The sequence below is a fragment of the Schistocerca americana genome, chromosome 7 (assembly GCF_021461395.2).
Source record: "Schistocerca americana isolate TAMUIC-IGC-003095 chromosome 7, iqSchAmer2.1, whole genome shotgun sequence".
Lineage (NCBI taxonomy): Eukaryota > Metazoa > Arthropoda > Insecta > Orthoptera > Acrididae > Schistocerca > Schistocerca americana.
In genome coordinates, this window is record NC_060125.1 from 124,258,392 (window position 1) to 124,275,553 (window position 17,162).

General features: G+C 41.9%; 1 protein-coding gene across 1 annotated transcript in view; it reads right to left on the reverse strand.

Annotated features, from left to right (window-relative positions):
- Nucleotides 1–228: 228 nt before the first annotated feature.
- Nucleotides 229–17,162, reverse strand: part of LOC124622779 (myrosinase 1-like) — a 71,178-nt gene continuing 54,244 nt past the window's right edge. The window contains exons 8-11 of the mRNA XM_047148572.1: nucleotides 13,181–13,329; nucleotides 8,738–8,872; nucleotides 8,499–8,605; nucleotides 229–451 (exon numbers count right to left, since the gene is read on the reverse strand). Coding sequence (XP_047004528.1) covers nucleotides 310–451; nucleotides 8,499–8,605; nucleotides 8,738–8,872; nucleotides 13,181–13,329 — 533 coding nt within the window. The 3' untranslated portion in view covers nucleotides 229–309. The remainder of the gene's footprint in view (nucleotides 452–8,498; nucleotides 8,606–8,737; nucleotides 8,873–13,180; nucleotides 13,330–17,162) is intronic.

The following is a 17,162-nucleotide window of genomic DNA, read 5'->3' on the forward strand; positions in this document are numbered from 1 at the left end:
AACATTTTATAAGTTGAGGGTAAAGTATATACCAAGGTGAATATCGTGATAACCATATTAAAAGTTAACGTTCCTGGTGTGCAATCCATAGAACACACATGAGTGTAAGCAACTGCAAACTCTGTACAATATGTACCAAGGGGCTCTGTCATTCTGGCTACGAAAGAACTGAAAATGAGTTAGAACCATATGTTAGCTGCTGGTAGTTTAATAAAGACACACAAAATATACAGGTTTTTAAAAGAATTTATTACAGTGTTAATACAGAGTACAAAATTGACAGTATAAACATGGACCAGTTTATGAACATCATGTCGTTCGAGTGCTGTTGAAATACTCCAAGGGCACAGTCCTGGTCGTATAAATGTTGCCCATGAACTCTGACGATGCCTTCGGGCTTCTGGGTAGGTTTGGATCGTCAGTGTCCACTTTAAAAACTCCCCACCTTGGCCTGCAAGCAAACAAAATTACTCATGCTGACGTCATACAAACATAGTGTGAATTTTGGAGGCAGAGAAAGATAACACAGTGGACAACTATCATTACAAACAATATAGGTTATATACTCTTAAAGTAATATAGTAAAGTTTGTGATATTTCTGAGTCCAGTGTTCCAGCATTGGTGACTTCGACAGCAGATATTCATCGGATTTTTTCAGGTTCTTCTTTTTTGAATATTTTGGCTTATGTAATTTATACAAGGTGGTTCGATAATTTTTGCAAAGCAGAAAGTACTTGTTAACGAAATATGGAATTCAAATGTTAGAGAACAGTTTTAATGTTACGAAATGGATTCCTAAATTGTGAATCTTGTGTGCATCTTAATGACAGATGAAAATTGTGCCAGAGCTGGACTCGAACTCGGATTTCCTGCTAAACACAAGAGGTCGCCTTAATAACTTTGACTATCCGTGCATACTCCCAAGACAGACACAAACCATCATATGTCATATTGTCCATATTACCCACACTCGCACTCTGTGATTCCTGCACAAGAAGAGAGAAATTTTAGTATGCCTTTGGAGGCAGATATACCAATGTGTTTCAGAATGTTTGTCTTTATACAGTTTCTGTATGTAACATTACGATGTCTTTCAGACGTGCAGCATGCATGTGTGCATGTTACAACGTCCTTCAGACATGAATTGTAATGTCACCTACAGACGCTGCAGAAACAAAATCCGTCTTTAGTGTGACGAAGCAGGCTGAGATTTTTAGGGTATAGAGGAGAAGCTTGCATGCTTCTTAGTCTGGTAATGAGAGATGAGAGACTGTGTTATTTAGATAGAAACGTTCTTTTTTTTATTGTGGCCTACCTGAAAAAAGCTATACTTTGATTAGAATAATTTTGTGGCTGAGTTTGAATGAGTGGAGTGGTAGGGGCCAGACAATAGGCAGCTGCATCTCTTCTTCCGAAGAGTCCACGTGTTCACAGTGTTGCCATTACTGGGCGTAGGTGCAGAGCCTCGTCTGGGACTTTTTCCAACAACCGATTGGACAATCGGTTGTTTTTTTCTTTCAGGTAGTTTTTTCTGTCTAATGAAAAAAAAAAGACGTCCAAAATGAATGGACACATTCTCCTGGCTTGAGTGGTTTCACTTAATGTGAGACAACTGGTTATTCCAGGTATATGAATGTTAATTATATGAACGTTTCCACTGAGCCTCTGGTTTTTTTTTCATTCACCCTTTTTCGTCGAGCGTTGCAGGCGGGGCCGCGTGGCGCCGCCGCCGTAGCCTCTTCCTGCTTCTCCCTGGGCCAGAACGGCAGCCGGGTCGAGGAGGTGGCGTGTTGTCCGGCTCGGCGCAGTAATGCCGGGACCTGCGCCAGGGGCGACTGACCACCTCCTCGCACCGGCTGCTACGCTGGCCCAGGCAGCAGCACGAGGCGTCACTCGTGTGCTGCTTGCTTGCTTGCTGGATTAATTAATCAATTTATTTATCCTCACGCTTTCCTTCAGTAAAACAGAATGCAAACAGTCGCAAAATTTGGCAATATTCCTTTTTTCTTTGTGTACCCCTTTATGCTTGCTCAGCTTTTGTACTTCCAGCGAAGCTGCTTTATTAGTTACGCATGCTTTCATTATTAATAGCACCTGGAATACATAGCAGTCTGTAAGTTTTAAATGGTGAAAACAACAATTAATCTTTCAGTGCATAATGAAATAAATATTTATATTGTTTACTTCAATCTTGACGTACCCATTGAAATGTCTCCGTGTGCACCTGGGGATGGGTCTATCTCTGGTGATATGTGTACCCCTGTTTCTGTTGTATACCACTTCTTTACTTCACTTAAAGAAAGCACAACAGACTGCTTTCACTCAGAAGAATAACTAGATAACACAGTCAACTAAACTACTAAGCACTGCTTTCAGCTGAATGAACGAATGAATACATGCTTCAACCGACAGAAAAAGTGAAGACTGGTTTCACATGGAAAGAAAGGATGAGTAACTCAGTCAGTACTCGTAACACCACCGGATTTTGTCAACTGTTTGTTTTCATTTGGAGCATCTCCTCGCAGAGACTGCTTTCATGCGAAAGAAATGGATGAACTGTAATGCAACAGATACGTAAAACGACAGCCAACTGATTCGATTGTTTTCATTGGGTTGTTCCCATCACTACCTCGTCAGTTGAGGTAGGTTTTGCGGTGTGCTGTCGGCAGAGAGAGCCTGACTAAGCAGCATCCCGTGACTGGCGTGTTTCAATCACAATTTTATTCTAGTACAGCTACAGAGCGTTCATAAACCGAAATAGATTTCCAGGTACAATTTCTTTTCACATGAAAAAAATAAAAATAAAAAATGAAATGACCGTATGGCATTGTTGGCCGGGAGGCCCCATGCGGGGCTTGCTTGCCGCCGTATTGCAAGTCCTTTTTGTTGGCGCCACTTCCGCGACTTGCGAGTCAATGATGATACAACACCCAGTCATCACGAGGCAGAGAAAACCCCTGACCCCACCGGGAATCGATCCCGAAACCCGATGAGCCGGAAGCGAGAACGCTACCGCAAGACCACGAGCTGCGGACTTTTGACGCGAGAATGGGCGGAAGTCAGATAAGATTTTGTTCATTCGCTCCCAAGTGCCAAAGCACATTTGTGATTGAGTGCAATGGCCTAAACGAAGATGTTTTCAGTTTCTCCTTCGCTTCACAGGACTCTTCTCAAGTACTGTCTCATCGAGTTGGTTCAGAAGGCGTGCATACCGATCCTAGTTTTTCAGTTTACCTTGTTGTCATGGTCTTCGGACCACAGACTGGTTTGAGGCCGCTCTCCAAGCTAGTCTGCCCTCTGTAAGTCTCTTCATCGCTGCATAATTAATGCAGCCTGCATCCACATGGACCTGTTGTTGTAACCAAGCGGTGGCATCCCTCCACAATTTCTACCCTCCATCCCTCACACATCCCTCCACTGGTTGCTCACGATGGAACTAGTATTATTACTCTTCTTTTAGTCAAATTCTGCCACACATTTCTTTTTTCCTCCATTTGATTCAGCACCTCATTCGTCGATTTACCCATCTAATTTTCGCCATTCTTCTGAAGCACCAAATTTCGAAAGCTTTGATTTCCTTCTCTCTCTACTGTTTATCCTTCCTTTCCACATAAGGCTACAATCCAGACAAACACTTTCAGAAAAGGCTTCCTAACACTTAAATTTACATAACGTGTTTGCATATTTTTTTAAATTTTTTTTAAGGAGTGTCTTTCTTGCTATTGGCAGCAGCTATCTATTTTATATCCGTTTTACTTCTGAAAACGTCATTTATTTTAGTAGCGAAATAGCAAAACTCATCTACCACTTTTAGCCTCTCATATCCTTGTCTAATTCCCTCAGTATCGTCCGATTTAATTCGCCGACACTTCATTCATTCCCCTTATTTTGCTACTCTAGAGATTCATCTTATAATGTCTCTCCTTGACAATATCCGTTCCACTGAGTTTATCTTCAAAGTACTTAGCGTGTATGACAGAATTATGTTGTCATTGGCAAACCTTAAAGTTTGACATTTGAAATATGTCTATACAACTGCTGAAAATGTACTTCGTTTTATCGGTCAGTGGTAGCATTTCCATCCGTTTTCTGCTTATATCAGGTATTCTCGTCTGTACGATATTTCTCCAATATTCCCACCTTCGGCTCCGTTGGCTTTGGTGTGTTATCTTCTGATATCTACACCCAGTTCCATATTTACATATGTACGCTGTGAGCCACTGTGGATTTCATGGCAGAGGGTATGTGCCAGCTGTTAGGGTTTTATACCGATCCATTTACACCTCGAGCACGGGAAGAATTGTTTAAATGCCTCTGTAAGCGATGTAATTAATCTAATTTTGTCCTCAGGATCCCTATGAGAGCAAATTTTGGTGTTGTACTACTTTCTTAGAGTCATCGTTTGAAACCGATTCCTAAAACTTTGTTAGTGGAGTTGCCCGGGATAGTTTTCGTCTATCTTGAAGCGTCTGTTGGTTCAGTTCTTTCAACGTCTCAGTGACACTCTCGCGCGGGTCAAACAAACTGTGACCATTTGTGCTGCCCATTACGTTCAATATCTTTGGTGTGTGTCCCACAAACTTGAAGAATATTCCATGACGTGTCACGCGAGTGATTAGTAAGCACTCTCCTTTCTAGACTAATTGTTTTTCCCTAAAGCGAACTCTACTACCTCATTCACCCACGACTGAGCTCATGTGATCATTCCATTCCGTGTCTCTGTTAAGTGTTACACCTAGGTAGTTGTAGGAGTTTATCGATTCCAACTGTGACTCCTTGCTATTATATTCATAGGAAACTATGTTTTTTCGTTTTATGAAGTGAGCTATTTTATATTTCTGAACATTTAAATCTTATCAAGGTCTGACTGAATATTTGAGCAATTTTGTTCAAACTGTACTTCATTGTAAAAAAAAGCATCATCTGCGAAAAGTCTGAGGTTACTATTAATATTGTCCGCAAGCCCACTAATATACGGCGTGAATAGCGAAGGACCAGATACACTTTCCTGGACTACACTCGAAGTTGCTTCCACACCTGTCGATGTCTCTCCATCCAATATAAAATGCTGCGTCTTCTCTACCAAGAAATCCTCAGTTCAGTCACAAATTTCGATTGTTGCCCCGTACGAATGTGCTTTTGATAATAAGAGTAGGTGTGGTACTGAGTCAAATGCTTTTCGGAAATCGAGAAATACTGCATCTACGTGACTGCCTTGATCCACGGATTTCGAGATGTGATGTGAGAAATGTGAGAGTTGGCTTTCACGTGATTCAAGTTTTAGAAATCCATCCTGATTGGCGTGGAGGAGGCGGTCCTGTCCGAGATACCTCATTATGTTTGAGCTCAGAATATGAAATCGATGTCAAGGATACTGGACGACAGTTACATGGATCACTTCTGCTACCTTTCTTGTAGTCAGGTTTGACCTGTGCTTTCTTCTAGCTGCTGAGCACCCTATTTTATTCACGGAGTTTACAATAGATTATAGTTAACAGAGGGTCAAACTCAGCCGCAAGCCGGGTGTAGAGTCTGATAGGGAATACATCGGGCCCTTGGGCTTTGTTTACTTTTAACGACGTGAGATGTTTCTCAGCACCACTGACACTAATATCTATTTCACTCATGTTTTCAGTGGTACGGGGATTGAATTGGGACAATACACTGGATTTTCTTTTGCAAAGGGGAGTTAAGGATTTCTGCTTTTGCTTCGCTACTCTCAATTTGAGTTCGCTTCTTGTTCATGAGTGATTTGACATTAACTTTGGTGCCACTAACAGCCTTTATACACGACCAGAATTTCTTTGGGTTTTGTGAAAGACCTTTCGACAATAGTTTGCTACGGTAGTCACTGAAGGCGTCTCGCGACTGCCACACACGTTTCATTCAGCATGTCTCTACCTACAGTCCTTTGCTTTTATATCTATTATCCAGTACTCTCTGTTTATTTTAGAGGTTTCTTTACGGTTATTGTATGCCATGCAGGATCTCTCTCATCATGAACTGTTCTATCCAGTGCATGGTCAACTAATCTTTTAAGCTTGAGCGATAGTTCCTCTTCGTGCTTCTGTGCTGAGGTAAAAGTTTCAATCTGCTCATTGAGATCGTTGCTGGTGCTTTTTTATGTAGTTTGTTGAAAATATAAATCCTTCTATTTGTTTTTGTTTATCTTTCGTACTTGGTATTCATTGTCGCTACAACTGCTTTGTGGTCACTGACGCCAGTTTCGATGTGGACACCCTCAGAGAGGTCAGGTCGTTTCATGCCATTAGGTCTGAAATATTTCTCTCATGAGCAGAGCACCGAACTACCTGCTCTAGGTAGTTTTCGGAGAAGGCATTCAGTAAAGCTTCACAGGTCCACCTCTCACAGAGCTGTAGCTATCTCAAATGACTATCGGATGAATAAAGTCTCCCGCAATGACTGTAGTATGATTGGGGGCTTATCTACAAGCGAAATGAGGTTTTCTTTAAAGTTTTCGGTTACATCAGGAGGTGAGATTGTTGGTCTATAGAAGGATCCTATTGTAAGTAAGTTTATGCTCACACTTTACACTGAGTCTTGCCCAAACAATCTAACATGCAGCTTTAGTTTCTATCTTAATGGATATGAGTTTGTTGTCTACTGAGAGCAATACACCGCCTCCATTACTCTGACCTCTATTTCTCCAAAAATCTTACTACTGTCAGCTAAACGTTTTAACAACCATTCTGTGACATTCTTGTAAACAGGAGACACCTGTGCTTTCTTCCACTTGCTGCGCTCTCTCTTTTGTTCAATGGATTTACGATGGATTATAGTGAACAGAAGGGCTAACTCAGCCAGTCCTGGATATAGAACCTGATGTCCTTTATGAGAGCTTCAAACTCTGCCTCTTTGTTGCGGATGATTCGACAGTTAATAACTAGGACTTTAATACTCTCACCAGCGGGAGGGCATTTCTTTGGATCTCACTCCGTTATTTCCGGGATTCCTACAGCTAACGTTATCTGTATAGGATGAAGATTCGCCTGATCTACAAAAAGAGCCTTGTGTGCGCTCCACACACAGTCAGCTACCTGGACAGCTGTTTCTCATGTGTGTTGCACACCTGACTCAGTTAGGTGGGTCTTACAACTCTCCATCCTATGGCACAATTCAAGGAAGTCACAGAACATCGTCAATCTCTGGTTCAACCCTTCCACTAGCTTCAGAAATCAGGGGGCCGTGATCTGTTCTGGGGACAACGCTGCAGATTGTGAGCATAGCTGAAAGTCCATGACCAAAACTGGTATTCTCAACCTTCTCTACTTGTCGCTGGAATAAAGATGCAAGTATGACTTATGAGTGAAGACAACAGGCATAATGTGTGTCAGCGTGCGTCACAGTCTGCAGTTCGTTACACCCTGTCCCTCAACGGCTGCCGGAATAGCCTCTTCAGCATGCTGAATGAGGCCTCGAGGCATACACACTGAGCGAACCTGGTGCTCCCTCCCATCTCTTGCTGCCATTTCCCTAAGTGGTACATCTGAACTGCCGACGGTTAATAGGTCCCTACCCCTTTGCGTTCGCTGGCCCTTGGCGCAGGATGCAGCAGGTTTCCCAACAGGTGAATCGAGTCTCACTGGTTCAGTTTCGGTTTCAGTGAAAGACACCACCGCTAACTCATTTCTTAGTCCTGAGTCCTTCCTGACCTCTGTACCCACCATATAGGACGCCCAGACCTACCACTGACACGCCATTCACAGTCACATGGACGAGTGATGATAGGCCCCACATTTCCTGCAGGAGAAACAGACTCAGCAGGAGAGGATAATGCCGGGTGGTTGTAATTAAAGTGCAGCTACTGACATAGATTCATTGTGGGCTGTACTTATAGTACGGCAGAGAAGCTTGGTAGATATTCTAATGTGTTACTGTGGAACCACTTTACGCTGGAAAAAAAAGATTAGTTCCAGTTTTGACCACCAGGTGCAAATCTGGCGCTGTGAATGCAACTATTGTGACACGATTTGTTACTTATTCACAGGAACTGTAAATCACTAACGCCGGCTTGTTTCGAAATAGGTTATGCAAATCACTCATGGCTTACGAAAAGCTTTGAAAACGTCTGAACTTTTTAAAAATGTAGCTGTTTCTCCCAAATGTGTAATGGAATTTCGGAACTGTTAGTTGCGAACAGGAAAAATACGTTAAAATTGTACGTCAGTTTGTTATGTCTAAGTTTTCGAAATTAATTTATGTGAAGACAAAGGAAATACCGGTAGTTATATACGCTCTCCCAGCCGTTATCGGTTTTCTGAACCTAGTAGCGCTACTCCTCGCTCAAGGAGTTCCCGTATTGGGATATTCGGACTGCATATGGGATATACAGGCCTTAAAATACTTGAATAAAATAACATACTTCAACAATTTATGGACATTAAGACACAGACAAGTATATGACTTTTGTTTAGCTTCATGTTATTGCGCAAGACCCTAAATAAATTTATGTTCCTTATAGACGGTATTTGCTTACCTGAAACCCTGACCCCACTCAAGATTATCAATAATACTCCACGCCATGTACCCAATCACGTTATTTCCGTCAATATTGATTGCATTGAGTAGCTCCGCCAAGTAGTGCTAAAAAGAGAAGAAAATAAACAGGTAAGTCATACAGTGGAGGTAATAATAATTCTTGCAGGTCTCAATTTCTTAATCTTTTGATGGAACTACTACACACTGGACACAGGGGAAGAGAAAATGGTCACTCACGCCGTGGTAACTTATACGCTGGTCGTCCTGCGTTTCGCCCAGGTCGCTGAAGCCGTTCTCAGTCACGATGATGGGGTACTGCGGGTACGTGTTGGATACCCAGTTCATCAGCTTCCTGAATCCCCATGGCACCATCTGTGTGTCCAGAAGAAACAAATGACGGCGATAAATAAATATACCGCTATACAATGACCGATATACTCTTGGAAATAAAACTTGCATTTGCAGAATCCTTATCTCATTTACAACTACTTAGCGGTGTTAGTTTCTCAGATGAAATGAAATTTTTTACAGTTCCAAATGGTTAATAGTTAATTTAATAGGAGAGGCATAAATGGCATTGATAAGAAATTAATATTTTAATCTTTGAATCTTTGAAAACCTCACGAGAAATTAACGGAGAAATTATTAAATCTTCATCAGTTAGTTGGAATCTATAATTTAGTACACTGTTTATTAATGCCTATTTATTCTGTATGTACATTGTAAAAACCACGTATGTGACTTGTATGGGTTCCTGACAAGTTGTGATTAACTGACTTCCACATTTGTGCATAGCATGCAAGGTCCTTACCGAAAGCTGTACAATGGTTATATGTTGCGATCGGTGGCGTGATCGCACGCAATGCAGAAACACGGTAGCCCTCCGTCAGTCAAACAACTACAAACGTCAAAAAGCTAATGGCGCGCGAGGAGCGGTCAGTCTTTAACAGCCCACAGTTAATTGTGGGTTCGATGATACTCGACAGTGATGGTTAGCTCGTTCTTCGGAGTGTCATGAACTTAAAAAATAGAAATGAGGTAGTCACAAAGGACTGTTACATTCTTGCCAAGAAGATGTTCTGTTCGAAGATGTTGTCACAATGGAAGAATGACACCGCTGCCTGATGAGTAAGCCAATCCGATATTTTTATGAAAAGTAATTTCAGTTGACGTGCTGAACGAGAATAGTCACCAGTTATAGATAATAATTTATCAAATAGTAAAAATTTGTTTACAAACACAATTAAGACTACCTTTATTGAAAATTTACTATTTGTAATACTTTATTAAAAGTTATGCAGGTATGTGTAACACGCAACTCAGATTTGTTCCAAATCTGTTTTGCAAGTTAACGTTGCTGAAGCAGCCATTAATGGAAAAATAAAGAGTTAAGGGTGTTTTTGGAGGAAAGGTGTCATTTTCCCCGATACGTTTGTGTTTGCGGAGACACGATACACGGTGTAACAGGTTTCGAAAATGTTTACTTTAAAAATTAGATCAAATAATTTCTTTTGATTAAGAAAAGTCACTAGGATTCGTACTAGATGTGATCTCGTTCTACAAATTTGAACGAAACAACAATTACTGAAGTAAACTGACAACGTTTTCTATATTTAACGCTGTTTCAGAAAGACTGTGTTGAATGTTTTCTGGTTTTGAGGAAACATAGTGAACTGTTTGCTAGAGAGTGATTGTTGTTATGCCTGTTTGCTATTGGTACTGTATCGACCGTAAGTGATTATCGTCGTTCAGACTAACGGCTGTCCAAGAAATTAACATAGCGGAAAAGGCACACTTTTTTTAGAGAAGACTTGTCACTTATCGTTAACGCAGACCAATCGGGCAAATTTGATAATACCCCATCATAAATAATATCAAGTGCTTGCTTGTTCCACTTCCGCTTTTTGTACATTGGAATTTTTGTCCTTGATATTAAAGCATGTGTATCGATTTAACGACACTGTTCGAAATAATTAAAGGCAGCTTCCGACACTGAAATAGGCAGCTGTATTTGCTTTTAGCCGAAATATAAATTAGCAAACTATGGTCTCAGTGGAAGTTCAAAATAATAGTAAAAGCCTGGGCAAAGTTCCGTTTTTGTGTCAAACCGAGCGTCATCTCGTCGAACATAATGTCAATGAACTTACTATGTGCAAGTCGCATCCAGCGATAGGAAGCGCTGAGTGAAGCCGATCAGGACGTGCGTGGGCTGCAAACGAAATTGGCGGTCCGTCGATCGGTGGGTGCGTGTTTATGGCACGTGTTGTCATTGTGCTCATCTGCTGAAGTACTGGTTACGGTTAACAAAGCCAGTAGAAGACGATTCTTGCGCTTGATAATCTAATTGTACCGATTCGTGTTCGCTGTTTCTCTGTATGACATATTTCATCTACGTAACAGAGTGTTTGGATCTAACAGCGAAAGTGCACAGAAAAGTGGTAAGGCTATTACGATTCTGCAAAGGAAAATGAGTACTGCACGGCAACACGGGAGCGCGTGAATACACGTTTGTGCGTTTTTCTTGAATAACTCGAAAACCGTGGCCTCCAGCGAAAACGTATCCCGGTACAAAACTCAACTATACTAAATTTCTTACAAAAAGTAGCTTTCGCGTAGTAATCGAGAGAATAACCTGTGTGCAGAAGGAGGAAGTGTGACATAACGTGGAAGCCAAGAAACGTAACAATGGTCATTTTAAAGGTAAGAATTGTTTAAGACCTCGATTTATCAGAGAAACACAATCGTTACACTGACCGCTGAAAATTCTTTAAACAAAGCGCTACTCTTCTGGTCCTAATAATGGTTTATTACAGTCACTGAAGACGGAATAAATTTCACATTATTTATAAACTAATCGGTGTTTTCTAAATGTTGCTAAAAAGTGGTGTAAATGGAATGTGCTATAAAAGTGAAGGACAAAAGAACTTATTTACCGGACGCTTTTATTGAAGGTCAACAGCATATTACATGACCTCGAAAATCAGCTCAAAGACTTATCTTGCAAAATGGTGAACGACACATAGAAAGCAGTTATTATTTGTTTTACATATCGTTTTTCCACCACTTCCTATTCTCATTGGTGAAGTTCCATCTTTCTCGTATTTTGTATACATTGCATTTTGTTTCCTGAAGTTTCTGTGAAACCAGGAGATAAAATTATTTGTTTATGTGACTGCTCTTTTGGTCTGTTTCTAGCCTCTTTAATTGAATTTTCTGCAAGGAAAACCATTACCCCTTTATCACAGAATGTGAGTTAAATGCATGGATCGGCCCTAAGTAATTCTCTGTTAAATGGTACGATAAATAATGATTAGTTGCCATTAATTGATACAATTTTGGAGTTTCTCTGAGAACACGTTGTGATTCACACCATCAAATGCTTTAGGCTGGCCTTAGATCGATGATATTTCACATTTATATATTCAATTATTTGAGTGATGAATTAATATTTTATGTGTTCAGAGTTATGATCGTTATGCGAACTTAACTATGACAAATAGTTACTCTGACAGCAACAACTGCGACTGTAAAATAAGTGTTGAAAGTACTGTGTTTCTGGGCTAAACATATAATAATGTAAAAAGGTAATAACTTGAGAAGTAATTCAGATATTTACTGACGGTATGATTCTGCAAGTATCGTAATTCAAAATGAATTTTTACAGACCTAATTACACCCCGATATGCGCACTGTTAATGGTGCGACAGACATCTAATTTGCATTCTACTTCACTCCAAGTTTCTTGCAGCATTGCAAGCATAAAATTTGCGATAACTGCACGAATGCGATGGCGCAGATCTGATGGATCTCGGCCTGTTCCTGGTACAGTTAATTCTTGGGGGGCCAAGCAATCGATAGACTACCTTTCCTGACCCAGCAATCTGCGATCCAAGAAATCCCTCACAGACTTCGCAAAATGACTTGGTGCGCCACCTTTTTGAAATACCAAGTCACGAGGATGTTGTGGTTCTCTCCGCGAAAGAAAGCACGCAGGACACCTTCTGCTGTGGACACCACACGGATACTGCGGCGCGTTTACGTGAACAAAGCAGGTGCTCGCATGTGCGCACGGTACCAAATGCCGCAAGCAAACATAGAAAATATTCTGAGTTGCCATACTTGTAGAAACAAACCAACAATAAATACCTCAATTATGCCTCAACTTATTCACATTTTATACTCTTAATTGTCTAACCCCGTATTTCGAGCACGTCCGGAAAAAATACTTGAACGCCCTCAGGGTATAAGGCGTGCTGTCTGCAAGCGAGAGACTGTGGTTTCTGGCATCAAGTTCCGCAGCAAAAAGTGTGTGTGTGTTTTGGGGACTGTCTTCGCCATTATTGACATCAGCTTTCGCACAAGTGTGCGTAGTTTATTGCCCGTGTCCATAAGACTCCAACAACACAATAACAAGCTGCGGAAATTATTCTGCAGTGCTCCGTTTGTCCAGTCTGCAGCACTATCAACGACCGTCATCATTTATTCATTCATATTCATTTTTTATCAGACGTAAACATAAACAAACGCAGCATTTAGCAGAAAGTTATTCGCATGTCTACAGTTACGTTTAATCAGGTAAGCAAGTCTAGCCACGTAACACAACACGAACAGGAAGATGGTACAAGCAAAGTATCTGTTGTGCACTTTGTGTCGTAAACCTGAGAAAGCATGATTCCTTACGTAGACGTAGCCGCTGGAGCCGACAACCCAGGAAGGATCCCTGGACGCGATGACGCCCTGGTCGTGAGCGAAGGACGGAATGCTTCCCGTCTCGCCCAACGTCACCAGACCGGTTCCGTACGTGTTGATGCCGATGAAGTCCGTCGTTCCTGTCAACACAGCCACAAAAGTTGCAGTTCCTCTCCAGGCTGCCTGTTTGGAACAGCAGAAGGCCTTCTCCGATGCTTTCGTTATTAATTAATAATATTGTACGTTAGTGCTTCATTTGAGTAATTAGAGCAGTAGAGTATTAAAAGGTTTACTCAGATGATCACACAAATAATTAATCTTTACAACACACATGTCAAAATGAGGAACTTCTTTCCGGTAGTGTACCAATTTTTTGTGTAGAAACTCCCCAATGTTGGATATAATGTTTGGTTGATGTTCTTATGGCGGTGGTCTCCATTTCGAGGGCTGGTTTGATGCCCCTCGTTACGGTGGTCTATACTTACGAGCCTCCTAATCCGCACACAACCACAGCAACCTGAATCCACCTACGGTCACCTCCTACAGTGTTTACTGCACACCCTTCCCTCCATTCCAAGTGAACTATTCCTTGATGCATCAGGATGTATTATATGACCCTATCCCGCCTATTGGTCAAGTCAGGCTACAAATTTCTTTTCTCCTCTATTAGATTAAGAACCTCTTCATTATCAACTGAATTTGTCCACGTAATCTTCAGCATTCTTCTGTAGTACCACAGTTCACGTGTTTCTATTCTTTTCTCGTCTGCACTGCCTTTCGCCCACGTTTCATGTTTCTACAAAGTTAAGAAGGAACGCCTTGAGTGCGAGGTCACAGGTTTTATCTTTAGTAACGCTCATTTGAAAGCGTTGTGTTAACAATTATGACAGGAAAAATGTTAGCTGCTAATTACTCGCCATGTGCACCAGTACGGCGGCAGAAAATGGACCGAATGAAAAATGGCGCGACACAGTGACCACAAAGGTCCGTACTATGAAGATCGAAGCCGAACCCCTTGGGAGTTACGAACCGTGCAGGACGTTCAGCTAGGTATTCGGTCTTAAAAAATGGATGTAGGATTTTATTGGTGTAATGGGGTGTGATGAGGAATAGCGGAATGTGATGGCGTGCAACCGAATGCGAAACAGTGTCGGGAGCTTATCGTGAACTGGCTATTCTGTAAGGTGTAGCTGCAGATAGTGCGATAACATGTTTTATAGGTACGGAAGAAACAAACATCGAGAGTCTGAGTCTGTCCAATGGTTTCAGGTGCTACGAACTACAGTTTTCAGGAAGAATAGTTTGTCCTAAAGGAGCATTTTCATACGCAGATCAGCAATCAAGCAAAGGCAAGTTACTTTGAACAGCTATTTGCCAAAAGCAGTACTGCTCATGCCTGTGGCGGATACATATGGGGGCGCCCCCCCCCCCTCTCACCCCCCCATCCCTTGCGGCACCACCAGCATTGCCTCCCGCGCCGCCGCCCCCTCCACTCAGCCTGCACGCTATTCCTTCGTTTCTTTCCTCAGTCGACTCGACTAAATCGAATTATCGAGTAGTTGTACTTTCCTACGTAGCACACGTTGAAACGGTACAGTAGTTTCCGCTCTATAAGCAGCAGGTTTCGCTGCAAACTCGCACCGGGAAATACAAACAGAGGCGGCTCCGCAGCCAATTTTATTACACGACGTGGTCGGCCGCGGGTGCAACAGAACCCATGTGGTCGGGTGGAAAGAAATGTGTCAGGCTTCATAAGACGTATTTATATGTGTCGTGTATTATGCATTTCTTGTACGTGGATGTGAATCTGCACATGAACTTTCCTAATCCTCCTCACACCTTTCCGTAAAGCGTGGCCAAATCTTTGTTGGGAAGTAGTTCTGTAGTATAGTAGTGCCAACCTTACTCCTGGCTACGGGATCAGAGAGACAGCACAGGCAGGTAAAAGTCAAAGACTTTCCACTGTCACATGATTTGGGGTGGAGAGGTTGGTCACGGCCAAGTGGTTCGACCACCCCCTCCAGCGGGGCCCAGGAAGACCTCCGGGTGCCCGCCATATTCTAGGAGTGTTACAAAAGACGGGTAAGTGAGCAGACGTGCCCTCAGTGCGTCTGCCTCAATGTTCACGCATGGAAGAGAGGTATTTGAATATTTGTACTAATTCTTTTATTTCCAGCTTCGGATTGTGTAAGGTAATGAATGTCCTCGTTTAATTCCGGAAATTTGACCCCCTGTGTTAAAGTATCTTGTCCCCAGTCTGCCCGTTGTCCTCTTCACATAGTGAATGTCCTATGTAAAACATGGGAGACTTTGGTGGTATACATTTGGCCAACGCAATTCCGTCTTACCCGTAGAAATGTGCGTGCAGATTAATATATAATATGCCCGAGCTATAGGTTGTAAAATTGTAAAACTGAAACAATTGCTGCTATCGCTGTAAAGTCGAGTGATAATGTTTAAAATAAATAGAAAATCAACTGTCATCAATCTTTAACATACCTTAAAAATCACAAAGAAGTCAAGTTAAAGGAATTTATTTAAAATAAAAGCTATAGAATGCAGGGACCCACACATCAGCGTGTGAGCCCCCCAGCCCCTTGCCTAGTATCGTACAGAAAGGACACGCTCTCTAGGTAGCGCTCTCAAGCTCCTCTCCACAGTTATCCGTGGCGCAATTTTGATTCAGGGCTTGATGACATCAACTTTCATCTGACGTCCCTAGACGAGGAGGTAAGACGGTAAACTTCCAACGTGTCAGCGTCATCGTAGTTTATACGTTTCTGTCTGGCACATAGCTAACACATACCTACGAGAAAAGTCGCGGCCGTTCTAATGATCTCGACACGTTATTCTGTCTGGCATTTGTTCGAGAAAAGACGCGAATATTCCACTGTTTTCTTCTACAGAGAACCTTCGATACGTAGCGTTATAAATACGGACTATTCGCCGAATAGGAAGCTACTTAAATTGATTGTCCTATTGACGATGTAATTAACCAATTTGGCAGGAAGAATAGGCGTATAGAATTCATCATTTATGGAAGAGAACCGCATTTGTAACTTTCGTATGTCATAAGATGGCATTGTCTTGTATATGTGTATGGAAATGGAAATGAAGTCCGATGCTTCTTGACAGAGCGTAGGGGAACGATGCGGGAGACCCACACCGCCGTACTAATCAGTTTAAATAAAACTTTCTTAAATTTTGCATGTGACTTTTTATTTCGTATTGCGGTAAAAGTAAAGGTAGCTCAAGGCATCCTTAGTGCCCCCTCCTTGAGGTTTTTCTGTATCCGCCACTATTCCACAGTTGTAGTTCTCTCACGCCCGTTTTCCCACTCTTGCTTGCTGTGACGTAAATGTTCCCTACTGCCCTTGCAAGAACACACACACGAGAAACAATCGTAGGGGGCAGAGCACCTCCAACTTCTGGCTGTACAATAAATAACTTTCCAACCAATTTACCATGTAGATTAACAGTCGACATAATTGTCTACAAATGCATCAAGATACTGATGTTAGTGGTCTCGATACAACTGTCGTGGTTCCTCTAATCTCCAGGGTTTCTTTGATATGCTTTTCTTCTTCAAACCTCGATTGATCGGACTTGAAAACAAATTACTTGCTGAACGATGGGATAAGTTTGTCTATCTCACCTACAGATTTTCAGCCAGATTCCGCAGTTTGCCGTGTATCATCAGTTGGACGCGTTGTTTGAAATTTCATTATCTTACACCTTGCAATTCTGTAGCTCTGTTTGAAGTTATGCAACCGTCCACTGCTTCCCTTCAAATCATTGTAACCTACGCCGCGTGCAGTTTGTTGTGCATAACGTAGAAGATCACAGTCATACACACCATGTAAACTGTATCGACCGTCCTTCAAATGCTCAAACACCGGTTCTTTGTAACAAGTGTGTCTTGTCCTCCCTTGAATATCCGTAGGTTTCCTTATGCACGACACGGTTATATTGC